This window comes from Lemur catta, chromosome 23 (genome assembly GCF_020740605.2).
Source record: "Lemur catta isolate mLemCat1 chromosome 23, mLemCat1.pri, whole genome shotgun sequence".
NCBI lineage: Eukaryota > Metazoa > Chordata > Mammalia > Primates > Lemuridae > Lemur > Lemur catta.
The window spans coordinates 7987931-8005020 of NC_059150.1; the positions used below are offsets into that span (position 1 = coordinate 7987931).

At 53.1% G+C, this 17090-nt stretch overlaps 1 protein-coding gene and 2 long non-coding RNA genes across 3 annotated transcripts in view; 2 read left to right on the forward strand and 1 right to left on the reverse strand.

The window, feature by feature from the left end:
* LOC123626897 overlaps window positions 1-835 on the forward strand; it is a 43360-nt gene extending 42525 nt beyond the window's left edge. Inside the window, exon 5 of the long non-coding RNA XR_006731058.1 lies at window positions 666-835. This is a non-coding gene — a long non-coding RNA (uncharacterized LOC123626897). The remainder of the gene's footprint in view (window positions 1-665) is intronic.
* Window positions 836-6364: 5529 nt separating this feature from the next.
* LOC123626898 lies at window positions 6365-10145 on the forward strand. Its single transcript, XR_006731061.1, has 3 exons — window positions 6365-7383; window positions 8562-8738; window positions 9490-10145. It is a non-coding gene; the product is annotated as an uncharacterized LOC123626898 (long non-coding RNA).
* A 92-nt stretch (window positions 10146-10237) lies between these two features.
* PLXNA2 (plexin A2) overlaps window positions 10238-17090 on the reverse strand; it is a 201949-nt gene continuing 195096 nt past the window's right edge. Inside the window, exons 28-32 of the mRNA XM_045536127.1 lie at window positions 16702-16892; window positions 15212-15381; window positions 12520-12732; window positions 11438-11588; window positions 10238-10749 (exon numbers count right to left, since the gene is read on the reverse strand). Coding sequence (XP_045392083.1) covers window positions 10654-10749; window positions 11438-11588; window positions 12520-12732; window positions 15212-15381; window positions 16702-16892 — 821 coding nt within the window. The 3' untranslated portion in view covers window positions 10238-10653. The remainder of the gene's footprint in view (window positions 10750-11437; window positions 11589-12519; window positions 12733-15211; window positions 15382-16701; window positions 16893-17090) is intronic.

Consider the following 17090-nt stretch of genomic DNA (forward strand, 5'->3'; position numbering starts at 1 on the left):
TGGATTTCTGCATCTCACCCCAGCTCTGGATGGGAGAGGCCCCAGTTCTCAGGATGCTTGAGCGTCGCTGTCGCAGGCTGGCTCTGAGCAGCAAGGGCATCTACCTACCCCTTCTGCTTCGAGCGCCGTGTGCTGGAACAGGCAAGGGTCCTTCCTTGAACCCCAAAGAGCAATGGGCCTGTCCCTGTGGACACTGGTGCCACAGCTTGTGAACATCTGCGGTCAGACCCCAAGGATGTCACTAAACTCTGTGTGATTTTGAATTTGTTATATAATCTCTCTGAGCCTCGGTTTTCTTATCTCTAAAATGGTAGTAAATAATATTTGCTTCTTTGGGCTTTCATAGGATTCACTCAGATCATGTCCGCGAAGTGCCGATGACACTGTGAATACACTGTGTTACACAGTGAATTCACAGTAGACGCACTAAGTCATTCCTACCAGGTGAATGTCACGGCCAGGGAAGCTCCCAGGATTGAAAGGTCAGGTCCTGGGCCTTTCCCAGTGCTTAGTACAGAGCAGAGAATATAAATGGCTCTCTGAAGATTTAATGAAACAAACAATTGAACAGGAATACTCCTTAAGGTTGAAGAAAAACTTAGGATGTGGGGGCAAATGGCCAAGAGGAGTGATAATGTGTGTTTCCGTTCTCACCCTTCTAACAGGGAGATGGAGTTGAAAAAAAACCCAGGCGGCCTCAAATGCGGAGGAGGAGGAGGTGGATTCCTGTAGCCCCCGGAGCTCAGGGTTCACTGCCATTACCCGAGACTCAGCTCCCTCAAGATCTTGTGAGGGTCAGTCCCAGGTAGAGGTGCAGTCAGGCATCGTCAGGATGGGGTTCCCTTCATAGACCTCCAGTACCTGACGCTGCAGACTCTTCTCCCATGGGGCCGGGGCACTTCGGAATGCTGCCAGAGGATGGCGGTAATGACCGTGGCAAAAGGAGAATTCCAGGTGAGCTTTTCTACAATGCGTCCTCAAAGTTGGGGCCCCTGGGACGGCACTCAGGGACTGAGAAATGGAGCCAAGCGAAGGTGGGAGAGCAAAGAGGGACGAGGCTGGGGAGATGGAGCAGGAAGATTGGAAGACCTCATGATTCTTGGAGATCTAATAACCAAACCTATGTTTTTGGGTTTTTATTTTTTTAACCAGTTTCTGGTGCATGCTTCTTGGGTGGGGCTCTTCTAAATAAGCTAGGATAACACAGACGTGGGTGAGTTCAGGAGAAAGACCAGATGGGGGATGGCTTCCAGGTTTTCCCACTCTTAGTTATTACCCAGGATGCATCTGAGAGCCGCCCACTTCCCTGATCTGGAAGCCAGAACCCTCCCCACCCCTTCAAGGCCCTCCACGCCCCGCTGATGTCTGTTCCTTGTCTTCTTTGGTTCTCCAATAAAGGCTGGGATATTTCAAAAGCATTTTCTATCAGGAGACTGAGTAACGGCGAAAGAAACCAGGTAAGAAAGCATCAAAGGGGATGGATTTACAGATCACGTGGACTTAGCCTTGGTTTCAGTGTCTGATGAACAGACTGACTTGTCTTTTCCTCACTGTGATGGTTAATTGCGCGTGTCAACTTGGCTAGGCTCTGAGGCCCAGTTGTTTGGTCAAACACCAGTCTAGATATTGCTGCGAAGGTATTTTTCAGGTGTGATTCACACTGACGCTCAGTAGACTTTGAGTGAAGCAGGTGACCCTCCGTGATGTGGGTGAGCCTCATCCCGCAAGTGGAAGCCTTAAGAGTAAAGACTTAAGTTCCCCAGAAAAGAAGGAATTCTGCCTCCAGGCTGCCTTTGGACTCAAGACAGCAACATCGACTCTTGCTGGAATTTTCTGCCAGCCAGCAGGGGCTACAGATTTCAGACTTGCCAGCCCCCACAATTTTGTGAGCCAATTCCTTAAAATCTTTCTCTCCCCCCACCCCCACACATATTTTATTGGTTTCTTGGTTTTGTTTCTCTGGGAAACCCTGATTAATATGCTCATCCAAAACCAGTTGGGGATGGAGGTACCCAGACTCCTCCCTGAGGGGAGACAGGTGAGTGCCCTTCCCAGGTGTGGTGAGTGTGCTGTTCCCTTCCCTACTCGGCTTCCCTGGCTTCTTGCTGGGAATAGGCCCTTCTGGGCCCTTCTAGGCCCTTCTGTGGCCCTAGCACATGGAAATTTGGCTTGATCCATTTCTCTTTGCTACTTTCCGTTTACCTGGAGCATATTTATTGGCTGGTTCAGATCTAGTTCTGCCGATGAGCGAAAGATTCATCTCCTAGTTTTCTAAGTCAGCGTCCAGGCCTAGTCTCCTGGGGCTTAACTCTCAGGCACCAACTTTCGTTTTTGAAACTTATGCGTATTAATTAATTAAGCTTCTTCCCACAGTCAGATGGAGACCCTCTTCTCTTCCCTCCTGTAGGTCCTGCCGGACTGCCTATAAAAGAAGGAAGGATTTCATAAAAGAAGGATTCTTTTTCTCGTTCATCTATCTATTATAACACTTATTGAGTCCATGACATACATTATCTTTTTTAACCCCTACAAAACCTTACTTGATCTATAGTATTACCTTCATTTTATAGATTTGAAAATTAATGCACAGAGAGGTTATGTAACTTGTTCCAGACCACGCAGCTTAGAGGATGGAATTCAACCGGAGACGATATGAATCCAAGGCCTGTGCTCTTAGCTGGGGATATATGAAACTTAGCAATTAGAATGGAATAGGGAGTGAAGAATAAAGATAGATGAGGCAGACACAGAAAGCAAAGCTGGGAATAGGATGAATATAATAACACGGGGCAGAAAGCGTTGCACACGTGCTCTTGCTGGGCCACACACTTGGCTCTAATCTAGCAGCCAGCGCAAAACAGGTGGGAGCCTCTCTGTCTTTCAGCTGACTTGCTGAGCAGAGACGTGTGACAGCTCACGGTGCCGACGTGATCAAGCACAGATTACCGGCAGCACCCACCTCCCTCAGTTCTCTCCAGTGGCTTAGCACGCAGGCTTTGCCGTCAAATCGAGGAGCTCAGATCTCTGAGAATCCTACTGATGCAGTTTGGCATAATTATTTTGCACTTGCAGTAAAAATGATGTATAATTCCTACTAAGAAAAGGGGTAAGTCTTTTTCGCATAGAATAATGATTTGGTGTTGACGTTAGATTGTAAACTCTCGAAAAGCTGTAAATTTAGGACTTAGATTTTTTTTCCCCCTCTGTATGTCTAATAGTGCCTAGTCTGGTGTCACGCTCAGAGCAGGAAATGAATAGACACTGATTGTGTTGAACAAATAGGAATATTAATGAAGGCTGGAGAGGATGCCCATAGCATCTGCTTGTTACAAGAGGAAGGATCCATTTCTGGGGAGGGTTTCCAAGTATTAAATAGTTCTAGAGCTAATGAGGGGCAGTGTTGTGCAGTGGAAAAAGCAGCAATTTGAACTTTGGAATCAGACCTCCCTAACTCTACTGCTTAGGAACTGTGTGGTCTTAAGAAAATCCCTTAGCCTCTCTGAGCCTCAGACTGACAAAATGGAACACTCCCATCACATGGGATTGAGAAGTCTAAAAGAGAGAATGTTCCAGTGCCTGGAATTTGGTGGGTGGTTCACAAGTTCCACTCATTCAACCATTTATTCTATTGGAATATACTTACTGGGCATCTGGCATGGGCCAGGGACTGTGCTCTGTCCCGGGACTACAACAGTGACAAGCACAGACCAGGTACTTGGTAGCCTCCCTCCTCTCCCTTCTCCTCCCTCCTGGAGCTTGGTAGTTTTGGCAGTAGGTACTTAGTAATAGGGTAGGGATTCCCAAAGTCTCAGTTGCTGAGGGGAGAGACGGGGAACAGAAGAAGACCAGGCAAAACTCAACAGCACAAAGATTCCAAACAGAGAAATGGGCTCCTCTGTCCAAGTTATCCTGCACCCCAGCCTCTTGCAATGCCAGGGGCCCAGACAGGCAGTGACAGAAGCAGGTCTCATCTATTAATAATTGCCCCGTCCCACTCTAGAGCTCACCAGGGTCATATTATTGCTTTTGCTGAGAAAGTACACCTTTTGCACTGGTGCAATATTAGTGCCTGCAGGGTTCTAGGTTTGCATTTCAAAGAGAAGTAGAAGATGGTTTAATATTAGGAAAAAAAAAACCAACTCTCTGGTGTGCTCCGCAGGCCCCTCCATGTGGCTGAAAACAATGCACTAATTACACGCAGGCCTCAGCACTGCAGTCTTCCTCTCTCCTCCTGGCTCCTCAGCTCACTTCAGGCTGAGCATTTGCATCTCTCCCCTCTCTCTGGGAAGGGAGTGTGTGTGTCTGCGTGTATGAATGTACGGGGTGCGGAAACGGGACACACAAACGCCATAAACCCAGAGGTTGCTAAGCAGGGACTGAAAATTCTCCCCAAGAATTTCCCTGTGAAGCTGTAAGCACACACTGTATTTATTAACATGCACTTGTTTACATGCTTTTTGTTTTACAAGTCCCAGGCCCCGTGGTTATATGTATGTCGGCCTTCCCTGCTAGACTCGGGTGGGCTTGAGAGCAGGGTCTGTGTCTCCCGCATCAGACTGGAGGCAGGTGCTGCCCCTCATCCTTCAGGAGGCTCTACTGTTAGTGCCTGGCACGGGGCCGAAGGCCCAGAAAACTCTCCCGGCCCCACCACGACGAGAGCAAGTAGCAGCTTCCCTGCGTGCTCAGTTGAGATGTCAGATGGATGGTTCTGGAGTTGTTCTCGTCTATTCCCCTCAGCAGTCAGAGAGCAGAAGCATCACCCATGCACCATGGAATGCCAGAAGGAAATGCTGAAGGATGGAAGCGCACAAGAGGGCAGGGGCAAGGCCTCCTCAGGTTAGAGGGAGTCCAAGGCTCGGGAGTCCTGTGCTCAATTCCCCACCTCTAAGCCTCATTGCAGGATTGTGAAGTGTCTCCTGCCTCTGACCCCAAGTCAGCCCAGCTGCTTTCCTCCCTGAGGCGGGGGCTTCTCTCTTGTCGCTGGCCTGGGCCGGGTCTAGAAGCACATGCTATCTGGCATTGTTCCCTCGATGTACCTTTCGTCACTCCAGTGAAAATAAAAGAGAAGCAACAATAGAAATCCTTCCCAATGCACGGCTGCAGCATTCCTTTTTCAGAATCCTTATGATTCTCATCACACTGAAACACCCATGAGGATGAGGATCATGCCTTCCTCATTTATTGTTTTATGCCCCAGCTCTTGCCGCAGTGCCAGGCCATGCTTAATACATGCTCTGTACAAATGAATGCATGTACTTCTCAGGAAGGGCTGGGAGTGGATCTCCTTGTTCTTCTGAGACCTCACTTCACCCCTGGGAAGGGTCCTCAACCTGCAGAGTCTACAAGGGCAGCCTCCAGTGGAGGACAGCTGTATTCTGGGGTCTTGTAGCTAGGGGGCAGTGTTCACCTGCTGGTACAAGCTGGAACAGCGTGTGTGTGTGTGTGTGTGTGTGTGTGTGTGTGTGTGTGTGTGTGTGTGTGTGATGGTGATGATGATGATGATGATGATGCTCTGGTTTCAGAGAGAATTCTAGAACCTCCTCAAAACAACTTAGCTCATCTGTCCGTGAGTACCTTTCTTAAACATGCCCATGAAATGTTATTCTGCGCGTATGTTGCTGAACAATCAGGTTTGTTTGAAGGCTTAAGGTTTTTTTTTTTATTCAGTAAACTTTATTTATATATAACAACAGTAGAAATTGTGTTCTTGGCTTGCAAAATAGGCGTGTTTCATATTTACAATAGGTACACAGGAATATATTAGAATAACAAAAAAACCCCGTTTTATTGGAACATTTTAAATACTTAATTTTCTTACAGTTTTTATTCCACAACACCTGTAAAAACAACAAAACCAGACAACCATCATTGTATTTTCTTAAAAATATATATAATACAGATTCCAGTGTGTCAAGAAGAGTGGATTTGAGTAGGAGAAGTTGGGGGGAAAGGCAGGTAGGCTCAGGGCCCTAGTCTCACGGTATAAAGAGCTTGTCCCCTCTTCCCTACACACTCAAGAACGTCTGCTCTGTTTGCTGGGGACCATGTTCCATCACGCCCTCCACCTCTGATGCCAGTGTGGAGGGCAAAGTCAAGGTGAGGTCTGTGGCTGAAATCCAGAAGGTGCCCCACCTTCCTTGAAGCTGGGGCAGGAGGGGGCAGGCTGCCCTGCAGCAGAAAGGAGACAGCTCAGTCGGAAGGGAGGGCTTCCCTGCGGTGAGGAGGATGAGATGTGGGTGTCCACGAAAGGCTGAGGACCCTCCAGTTTGCTTACTGGGCTAAGGCTCTGTCTGACAAGCCGCGGTGACTGTCTCTCAGGACTCCCCCCTGGTACTGCTTAGAAATACCAAGAGTGCAACTTTATCCTTATTTGCAGGGATCGCCGAGCCCCAGGCGCTAAAACTTCATACTTTGGGGACACTGGGAGAAGAAGGAGACAGGGAAGGGAGACTGCGTAGTGGAAAGGATGCCAGCATTTCCTCAAAGCACGTTCCTGACACGAGGCATCAGACGGCCCTGAACTTCATCTCCTAAGGGCCCCATGGGACCTGTTCCCACGGCCCTGTGTCAACCAGACCACTTGGCGTTTTCTCACCCACAGAGCCCCACAGAGTCCCACAGAGGCTCAATTCTTTCCCGTCCGTGTCCAGGCCCCGGGAGTTGCTGGCATGCCACAGTGTGGCTGGCAACAGTCGGCCTCCCCAGAGCAGCTGCTGGCTCCGTATTCACCGGCAGCAGGTTAACGGGGGCAGGTGTGGCTGCTGGGATGCACCTGGAGATTCATCAGCCAGAGGCTTCTAAATGTTCCCTGTTTGCTCCGCCCAGACAGTTTCTCGTCTACCGCATGCACGCACCCCTTGCTCCTGCTCCTCGCTCAGCAGGGCCAGGGGTCTTACTGCTATTTCTTGTCCTCATTTGGTGGAATTGAAGGAAGGTTGGGAGCTCAAGCAGCAGGCGAAGAGCCGCCAGAAGGGACGGCGGCGGGAGACACGACTGGCTCTCTCTGTTGGGGGAATGTCCCCAGGAGAAGGTAAGGCAGCTGGGTTGGTCCGCTTCCCTGGCTGGACCTCCTTCCCTACAAAAGTGGTGTCCTCTGCTGGGAGGGGAGGAGAACTGAGCCTGCGAAGTTGGTGGCAGGAAGCGGCAGCCTAAACAATACAAAGTAGCTGAAGGATCTTCTTGGTCTTCGCCATTGCTATTTTCCCTATACCTAGAGCAGTGCCTGGCAGACAGTTGTTGCCCAAGAAGATTCCCCGAATGAATGAATGCAGGAAATTGTTCCCTCCTCCAGTGAGCGGAACAGCTGATCCGTGCTCTGCAAGGAGGGAGCTCTCTGCCAGTGGGGGATGGGAGATGGTTTTGAGAGCCACGCCGTGGAGAGAGGTAGGACGGCCGACACAGAAGCACCCAACCCACACCGAGGGCGGGAGGCAGCAGCGGAGTCCAGCTGTAGGGACTTGCTCTCCATCTTGTCTGTTAGCAACCTCTGTCTTGCCAAGCACCCTCTGGGGTCCTTGTCCTTTTCCAGAGCATTGTCACTTATGCAGATTCATGAAACGAAGCAAAGCAGGGTAGACTTTGGAGAGAGACTTCTCTCTCTGCCTCCCCACAAGATGGATAGCTTCTTGTGGGGAGGGGCTGTGGCTTTAATCCTTCTTCCTTACACAAGGTCAAAATATCCTCAAATTGGATAACGGGGAGAAGACACACTCCCTCTCCTCCCATTCATTCCACAGGGTGTGGACTCCATTGGTTCTGGGTGGCCAAAGCCAAGAGGTGTGGAAGAGGGACAGGTGGGAAGCTAGAGAGGGGGCCCGGCTCCATTTCACCCTCATGGCCTGGCTTGAGTCCAGCTGAGTTTTCCTTTTTCTTAATTCCTTCCTTAAGGCTGCCCCTGTGCCACTTCCTTTGCCAGCCCAAGTTCCCCAAGTCTCATGGAATCCTGAGAAAGGTGGCCAGCCCACTCACAGCCGGCTTGGGCGCTTCCCTCTTGGCCCCTCAATCGGCCGTCCCCCGTCCTTCTCCACACTCTCCACAAACCTGCAGGGAAGCGCCAGGGGCAGTGAAGCATCACCAAAAGTAGCCGCTGGGAGATGCCAGGTAGATGCAGAGGGAAGGGCTGGTGCAGGCGCTGCGGAGATGTCTGACTTCCCTTTACTTGCAGGTGGAGGGAAGCCCAGATGCCGGTCTGAGCGGCAGGGTGATGAGAAAACCTTCATTCAGACAGAGCTCAGGAGCAAAATGGGGTGGGCTGGAATTTTTCACAGTAGCACAAAGTCTCCTGCTCACATCCTTCTCGCCCATGTCTCCTCTCCTTCCATCTCCATAAATGATGGGCTCTGCGCCGACAGGCTTCGGGTGCGATGCAGAGCGAACACTTTGGCTCAGCGCGGAAGGCCAGTCGTTAGTATTTCTTTCAGGCTATTAATAGGACCCGAGAAACTTTAACAGAAGTGGATTATCAGAAGAAAGTGGCCCTGGCATGGCTGGTTGTGAATTATAATGAAAACAGCAAGTTTCCTGAGTATTTTGCTGAATGCTTTTCTATTCCCATTTGTCAGCTGCATTCAGGCAGGAAACTGGAGCTGAGGAGCCCAGGCGACGTCTGCTGTGTGGTTAGACAGTGATCCAAAGCCACACGCCAAGGATGGGAGCCAGCCCTCGCGCTCCCGCCCCCAGTCCTTTCCTGGGAATCGCATGTGGTCAGCAGAGCCTGTGGAAGTCGGATTTGCTTGGAGGTAAAGCCGGGCAGGGATGAGCTGGGGCCTAGAGTTAATTACAGAGGAAATGACCCTGGTCCAGTGTCTCCTGGGGGAGCTGGCCCAGCTTCCAAGCATGACAGCCTGGGATTCCCGACCCCTTGAAAAGTGGGAAGGGGAGGTAATTCTTCTCCTGCCTCCCCCACTCTCTCCCCTTTGCCTTTCTCTTGTCCTCCTACCCCAACTCCTATGCTGCTTGCACAGAAGGTGGAGCTGGCTGCTTGGATCTGTGCCAGTACGGGTGGCCTGGACACTCTCACAGCTGTCACCATGGTCCTGATGCCGACCGAGGGCTTCCCTCCGGGTGACTCCCACTGGTTTCTATGGGGCCTCTGGACCTAGGCGTGGGGCTTTGGTCTCTTTGTCGGGGGACTATTCTCAGGAGGGTTGGCCATCCACGGGTTTAGGTGTCATTAGCAGACAGAGAGCGAGCAGGAAAGGGGCGCAGTGAGAAACCGTCCTCTTGTCGTTCCAGCCCACAAGTCCAGGAGAGGCGGACAGCGAGGCAGAAGGCGGCTGCGTAGGCGCGGCACAGTCACTGCTACCGGGGAAGTGCTTAGGCCCAGACGGTCAGGAGCTTCCATATATGAGCGAAGGGTCGTCTCCCCTCTCCAGGCACGAGAATGAAAGAAAGAAAGCATAATAAATACTGCAGCTTCTTTAACCTATGCTCTTCAAGTATTGCTTGTTGTAAACAGTGTTTGATTTTTGTTTTCTTTGTCATTGCCAGAAACCACTGGGAGATTGGAGTGGAATGCAAAGCCAAACACCACTGTTCCCAGATCAGCTCCCAAAGGGAACCTCCCGGAGGCCCGGCCTCCTCACCTCCGGACCACTTCTCCAGGAGGCCTCGTCTATGACAAGGACTGATGTGGGGCACAGCTGCCCAGTGTCCTCCGGGAGGCCAGGTATGTGGTCTGGGAGAGGCCCACCTCACCCGCTTCTGAGAGTAACTTCAGGGAAACTAAAACGAATAGTACCAAAGACCAGCTCCCCCTCTGTTGAGGTTTGGGATTAAATAAAGCAAACAAAACGCAGTAGCAAAAAGCATCGGTGCTATCTAGGTATGTGTCTCCTCTCAAGATGTGAACATACAGGTGTGAGGTGTGTAAAGCTCAGTTTCCGGTCAGCCAGGTGGAGCCGCGCGACGGCTTTGCAGTCGGGAAAGTTCTGCAGTTCTCGCTCTTCCGGCTGCGGCAAAGATCAGGCTTTACTGGCCTTGATTGTTGCGAAGAGTTTGGTGTGAACTTGTGCTCATTCTTCTTCTCCTCTTCTTTCTCCCTCCCTCTCTCTCTCTCTCTCTCTCTTTTTAATTTCAAGGGAAAGGAGACAATCATTTTCCCTGCAACTTCCCTCAGCACCTCTTGGTAGGCTTTTTGTGGCATTTGGGAACAGGAGGAGTTGAACAAGGAAGGAGGCAGGGGCGGGGAAAGAAGGCAGGGAGACCGAAATCAGAACTAAACAAAAGTTGGACGGGATTAACAGGGCGGCTTTTTGTTTTATTTCTGTTTTTTTTTTTCCTTTTTCTTAAAAAAAATTAAATAAAGTTCTCATTATTTTCCCAATATACATCAAATGAGTTTCATGCAAAGCAGCAGTCACAGAGGCAGGGCCGTGCGTGGCACGTGCCTCTCAGCCTGAAGAGCCACCTCCTCCTGGCCCGGCTCCCCGCTGGCTCTCGCCGGGGATGGGTGACACCCACGGGCTCTCCCGGCAGGAACTGGCTGTGACGAAACTTGGCTGGCGGAGGGAGAGGGGCCCTCCCCTCTCCCCAGGTGGGGTTCTCAGGGAGCAGCAAGCTCTGGGGCCTCATCCCCTTCACTTGTCCTTGCTTCCGAGACTCCCCGTGTGGCCGCGTGGATGGGTCCCTCCACCCAGAAACGCCAGGCTGCCCTCAGCTCTCCATGGACATGGCGTTGATGAGCTGCTCCACCTTGTACGCCAGCCGCTGTCGCCGGGCCTGCTCATCCTGCTCTAGGGCCCCGATGAGCTGAGGAACAAAAACAAAGGTGGGGAAGACGTCATTTCCCGGAGTCCTTCCTCACTCACCCTTCTGTCTACCTTCCCCTTCTGCCTTAAGGAATGCAACCTTAAATAACTGAGATGATTAAATGAATATACATACACATGCATATACATACGTGTACATGTATGTATGTATGTTGTGTTTAAAGCAATACCTGGCACACAGGAAGTGCTATGCAAGTGTTAACCATTGCTGCCACTGTTCCTACTGTCTGGTGCCACGTGAATAGGTGACGCGTATTTTCCCGAAGCCGCCCCTAGTCAACGTCTATTAGCGTTGAGGCCACCTGTCTATCTGAACCGTGACTGACAGGATCTGCCCGAGGGCAAAGAATAGTTTGATGCATTGTTTAAGAAAAAAATGAAATCCGTCGTACAACACTCTGAACTGAAAAACAATTAAATTATTAAAAGTGTTATTTAGGGGGTGCACAGAGAGTGAAAGACAATGAAATGTACAAGAAAGGGTTCAATGACTCAGGAGAGGTTGGGCTGCCTTATAAAGGAATGCTAATGATTTCTGAGCTCATGGGCTTTTGACTCCACAAATGTGTTTTCTGAATTGCTGTCTATTGTCATTTAAGGACTGAGTCAGGCTTCCTGTTTAGCTGCCTTGCTCTCGGCATGCCGGGTTCCGGTGCGCCCCGTCTTACCTCCTCGCTGTACTTGCTGACGTAGGAGTAGATCTCATTGAGGGCGCTCAGCATGTTGAACTCCACGGCGTGCAGGCGGGACTGCTCCGCGAGGTAGGCGTTCATGTCCTGGTCACTGATGGCCGGCAGCTTGGCGATGTCTGCGTAGTATCTGCCGTGGACAGGACAGGTGCCTTGATGGGGGGACTCAGCAAACATCTGTCTACACCTACGGTGGCCCCACGGCCCTTGGGAGCACTGGGAGTCCCCAGTTGCTCCTGCCTCCCTCATTCTCTTCTGATGTGGCTTCCTCTGACCTCTTGCTTCAAGCTGAGGTTGAGACCTGAGGCCAGAGTTTCTTTAGGAGACCCCGTCTGGCTAAGAGCCTCTGACTGCTGCGCCCAGCAGAGTGGTTACAAGCCCAGAGTCTGAACACAGTTCTTGTGTTCAAATCCCAGCTCTGCTACCTGCTAGCTGTGTGACACCGGGCAAGTTACTTAGCCTCTCTGTGCTGCAGTTTCCTCATCAGTAAAATGTGGATTATAATCATACGTGCTTTACAACTCTGTTGAACATTTTAATGAGATGATACATACAAAATCTTTTTTTTTTTTTTTTTTAAGACAGGATCTTGCTCTGTCTCCTGGGCTAGAGTGCAGTGGTGTCATCGGAGCTCACTGCAACGTCAAACTCTTGGGCTCAGTGATCCTCCCACCTCAGCCTCCCACGTAGCTGGGACTATAGGTATGTGCCTCCACACCTGGCTGATTTTTCTATTTTTAGTAGAGATGGGGTCTCCTCCCTCTTGCTTGGGCTGGTCTCAAACTCCCAGCCTCAAGCAATCCTCCTGCGTTGGCCAGAGTGCTAGGATTACAGGCGTGAGCCACCGTGCCCAGCTGATACATATAAAATCTTTATCATAGTGCCGGTTGCTTAGTGTGTGCTATGTATGGTAAGTAGGATGACAGTCATCTGACTTCCAAGGGCACAAAGCCACCCATTGTCCTCACAACAGGAAGTGTGGGCAAGGAAGCAGGAGGGGAGCAGGGCCGGGGATAGGCAGGGAGACAGGGACACTGGCCTGTCCTCAGGATGATACTGACCTCTCCACCCAGCTCTTGTAGCTGGGGATGTCCTTGGCGTAGAGCAGCTTGTTGGAGGGGGAGTCCTTGCCCAGCCGGTGCTCTGACGTTGAGCAAGAGTCCATGAATGTCTGGGCCACCACGGAGAGGCAGGCGTCTGTGATGCTGCCCTTGTGGATGTCAAATACAAACTGGGGGTTCTTGATCACGTTCACCCAGAAGCGCAGAGGGAGGCTGTGGGGAAAGTCAGAGTGGACTAGAGAAGGCACGATGCAGTATATTCCTCCCCTCGCCCCCGAACGTCCAACTGTCTACCCGAAGGGGCAAGGGCATTACATTGCAGACAAGGGGTCCAGCCAATGTAACCCAAGCAGAGCACACTGTCCCCTAACGGGACACTGCCCCACCTCTAACAAGCGAGCGGTGGGCGTGGGTGCATTCTGTCCCCCCCCCCCCCCCCCCCCCCCCCCCGGCAGTCCTTTCTAAAGGCCTCCATGCCCCCAGGGAGCCCAAGCACAGGGGACAGCACACTTTCTCAGGGCCTCACACAAAGCCACCAGGCTCCCGGCGTCCCTCCACAGTGCCGGTGGCCATTGTGCGGAAGGACGCAGCCGGCAGCCCTGGGCGCTGCCTCCGAGCGGGCACAAAGGGCTCCACCTGCGTCCCCGCCCAGCCCCGCGGCAGGGGCCACTTCCCAGGGCTGGCCCCGCGGCCGGCTGGGCAGAGGAGCGGGCTCCCCTGGGGGAAGTTCTTTCAGGACTCTCCCCGGGGCGTTCTTGTCTGTGGGCAGGCGCAGAGGGACAGGAGGAGGCCATTGTTGGTATCCTGGGAATGACTGGCTGCCGGGCTTTTCCCAGCCCGAGAGGGACTGCTGAGTAGTTAGGAGACTTCCTCCTGCAGCTCGGGAATTTGTAAGCAGAGGAGAATGCGTTTCTCTGCTCCTGAGGCCATGAGGCGGATAAGCCCGATTACTCTCCTTCAAAACCGGAACAGCTGCTGTTCTCGGTCCTTTTCCAGCTTTGCCTGCTCTCCCAGCTGCCTCCTGGGCCTTAACTCTTTTGCCTCCTCTGTGGAGCGAGCCCTGCCCTCCGGCTTGTCCTTCCAGCCTGAGATGATGGTTCCTGCGCCTCGCTCACCCCTCCTTTCCCCTTCCTCATCTTCTCGACTCCCATGCACCCCGAGTGTTCCCAAGTGTCGCAGGTCTTGGGCAAGATCCGCTTTGCCCACCCCAAGTCCTGCCACTAGGATTCCTGCCTGTCCTCCCAAGTGCACCGGGATCCAGCTCTCGCTCCCCTGCAACCTGGGAGGAGCCGCCTCAGCTGAGCTGACCCATCTCTTGTGTCCCCCCTCTTCCTCTGGCAGCTTTGGGGAGCTTCTCATAGTCTTTCCTTGGACATTTGCTCTTCGAGGTCTGGACAAGCAAACTCTCTCCCCACCCAGTGCCAGCGAAGTGCATTTCCATGCCAGCACAAAGAAGGTGCACAGATGGGAATAACCCAGAACTTTCTCTTGACTTCCCCGAAATTGCCCACTCCCGGCGCTGGGCTGGGCATCCTCCAAAGCAAAAGAGACAGCGCGACCCCGCCCCTGGGGTGCAGATGGAGGGCCGGGCCTGGCACGGAGCACTGTGGGCGCCCCACCCCGGGCCACCCCAGCCTCTCCATCTCACTCCACTGCGATCAAAGCTGCAGACGCAGGAGGGCTCAGTGACCACAGCCCTGAGGACTATACGGGGCTGGCCTTTTCCAAAGTGTTTTGTTGGTTGCTAGGACTTTTGATTCCCAAATAACAGCCTGTGCCCATCTGTGCCGGCTCTGTTTTCTGAGGAGACCGCTGACTCCAGACAGCTGTGTGGGCTGCCTGCCCAACCCAAATGCCTGGACCTCCCTCTCCCTTCTCTGAGCTCTTTCCCAAAGGAAGCCTTCTGACTTCGGCTCTTGGCCAGGCCCCGTCTGACCTGAAAGCCCGTCTTTAGCTTGGTCTGCGGTCCAGGTTCAAAACCCCGGAGGGAGAAGCCTCATGCCAGGGGCCTGAGGGAGCTGCTTCTCCCATTGCTGGTCGGGATAGGGAGGTGACTTAATGGAAGAGAGTCATGCCTGTGGGACATTCAGCCTGCTGCTTCCTGAAAGCTACGGCGCTGGGGTAATCACTTGGCCTTAAGAGATCAAGTTTGCAATGAAATCCCCACAGTCAGTGGGCTCAAGCCTGCAGCAGCTGCGAGCTCCCTCCCCAGGGCTGGCCAGCCTTACCAGAGGCTAAGTTTAATTCAGGGCTTCCCCATCTCAGGAAGTGCCTTGGATTCTGCCCCACTCAGAACGCCCCGCAATGCCTGGCTCTGAAGCTCTGCTGCAGGGTTCAAATGCAGCTCTTTGCCTAGGCTCCCCCAGCTCTCCTCTCCTGAGAACCAGAGGTCTCAGAGTCAGGGGAGGAGGGTTTTCCTGGGGAATGAGCACAGCCTGAAAGGGCAGAGCTCAAGCATGCATCCTGATGCCAGGCCTCATGCCAGGCGGGCCCCACTTGGCGCAGGCAGCGTGTGGCCCACGTGGGCTCTGCAGAGCATATGCGCACTATTTGTTCTAGGAGCCTCGGATCTTCAAGCCCCAGCTGAGAACAGGCTGCCCTCCCATCTCCCAGGGTCTCCGGCGGGTCCCCGGCCCCCACAGTTCCAGGCCTCTCCAGGCTACATCTCCCGCTGAGCTTCCCTGGGGCTTACCAGTTGCTTTTCCAGGTGTGCCGCACATCTGTGTCGTGGATGCTGTGCCTGTCTGCCTGCTCATCCAGGAAATCGAACATGTACTTGATGGCCAGGGGGAGAGCGCTGCCCCGGTGCACAGTGCTGAACAAGGTCTCAAACAAGTCGTCCACGAACTTCTGCAGGGTGCCCTGGGGAAGCGGAGGGGGAGAGTGAGACAGAGGGCGGGGGATGCAGGCAGCAGCAGACGGGCATCCCAGATGGTGCCTTGGACCCATCCTGCCTTGGAAATCTGTCTGGGATGCCAGGCTGTGTGAGCGGTGTGGCGGGGGCGGGGAAGAGCACTGCTGGTAAGTCGGGCGGTGGGAGAAACGGAGGGGACTGTGGATCCTGGGGAGGAAGCTCTCCTCCAACCTGCAGCCACGTGCCAATTTATGCCCATGTCCACGCCAGGTGGCTGTGGACTCTGGGCCTGCGACAGGAAGACAGGAAGGGCTTTGAGTGCAGGCTGCCCGTGGGTGGACGAGAGCACACAGGCTGGTAGGCCAGGGGCCTTCTGGCAGGAGCACGGCGGGACCGTGGAGGGTCTGACAGGGAGGCGTGAAGAGCCTTAAGATACAGTGTCCTGGCACAAGTGGTGTCTGGAGTGTGGGCTGCAGGTGAGGGGTCTAGAAGAACCCCCCAGACACAGCCCTGGCCCTGTGGGCCTTGGCAGATCTCTGGGGAAGGGACAAGCCTGGGCTCATGTCACACCTCTAAGGCTCAATAAAACCTCCAGCCTTTTCTGGTGTCTCTTTGTGGGTCTCTTCTTCGTTTGCTGAGCATATTAGGAAAAGCTAAAGTGGACACTTCTTGCTCCCACTTCCGGGAGCAAGTGTGAGAGCTCTAAGTTGGATGCCCCTGTGTTAGAGTTCCAGCAGCAATGACATAGGGTTAGTGGGGGAAAGATCTGAAATCCAGCCTGGCCTGAAGATATGGGCTGTGTGATTTCCATACTTACAGCCATATTTTGTTCTCTGTTAGGAAGGCTAGAAGATGGTGCCTCACTTCCACCAACATTTGGGGTCATGTGGACGGGATGGGATGGGGAAGAGGGAGCCTTCCCTGGGATTACCGGCAGGACCAGGCCTTTCTGCCTTCCCTTCCCATTGTGGCCAAAAGTGGGAAGAAAATGCAATGATGGTGCAAGGCTGGATCTCTGTCCTGCTAACACCAGCAGGAAACCCTGATATCTCCCTAAGGGTTAAGGGGTCCAGAGGAGAGAGCCGCTCCTCTGAAGCATATCCGTAGTCTCAAATAGTGGGCAGAAGGTAATGATATGTTTGCTATTTTTGCCAAAGCATGGAGAGTAGCAGTGGCCTGATCCCCCGGAAGCCCTGCCCAGGGACCTGGACTACAGTTCATCTGCATGGGTCCCCCTGAAGGACACACTCCAGTCCTCCCTGTATTGAGGTGGGGCGGGACATACCCCTCTGAAGAGCCCTCCCTGGCGTGGGCAGAGCAGGAGTTACCTTGGTGGCCAGTAGCCGGGTCAGGTAGATCTCAGACACCATCTTGCTGCCCCGGTCACCCTCCTTCTGGTCACCGTGGTCGTGGTTCTTCACCAGATGCCACACCTTGACCCCACTCTCGAGGTCTGGGGTGATCATGGGCGCCCGGGAGCGCAGGCTGTCGGGGCTGCCTGTGTACCTGAAGGAGGAGTCTGGGAGAGGGCGGTGGGGGGCAGTGAGCGGCCAGCTTGCAGGGTCGTTCCAGAGTCCCTGCCGCCCCTGCATCCACTCAGAATACACTCATTTCGGGTGGAAGGGGACTCTTGGGACCTCAAATTTGGTGGATTATTTTAGGGATCCTTGGCTGGCATGAGGACAGAGGAGCCTGAAGTCTTTTTTTTAAAAAGGAT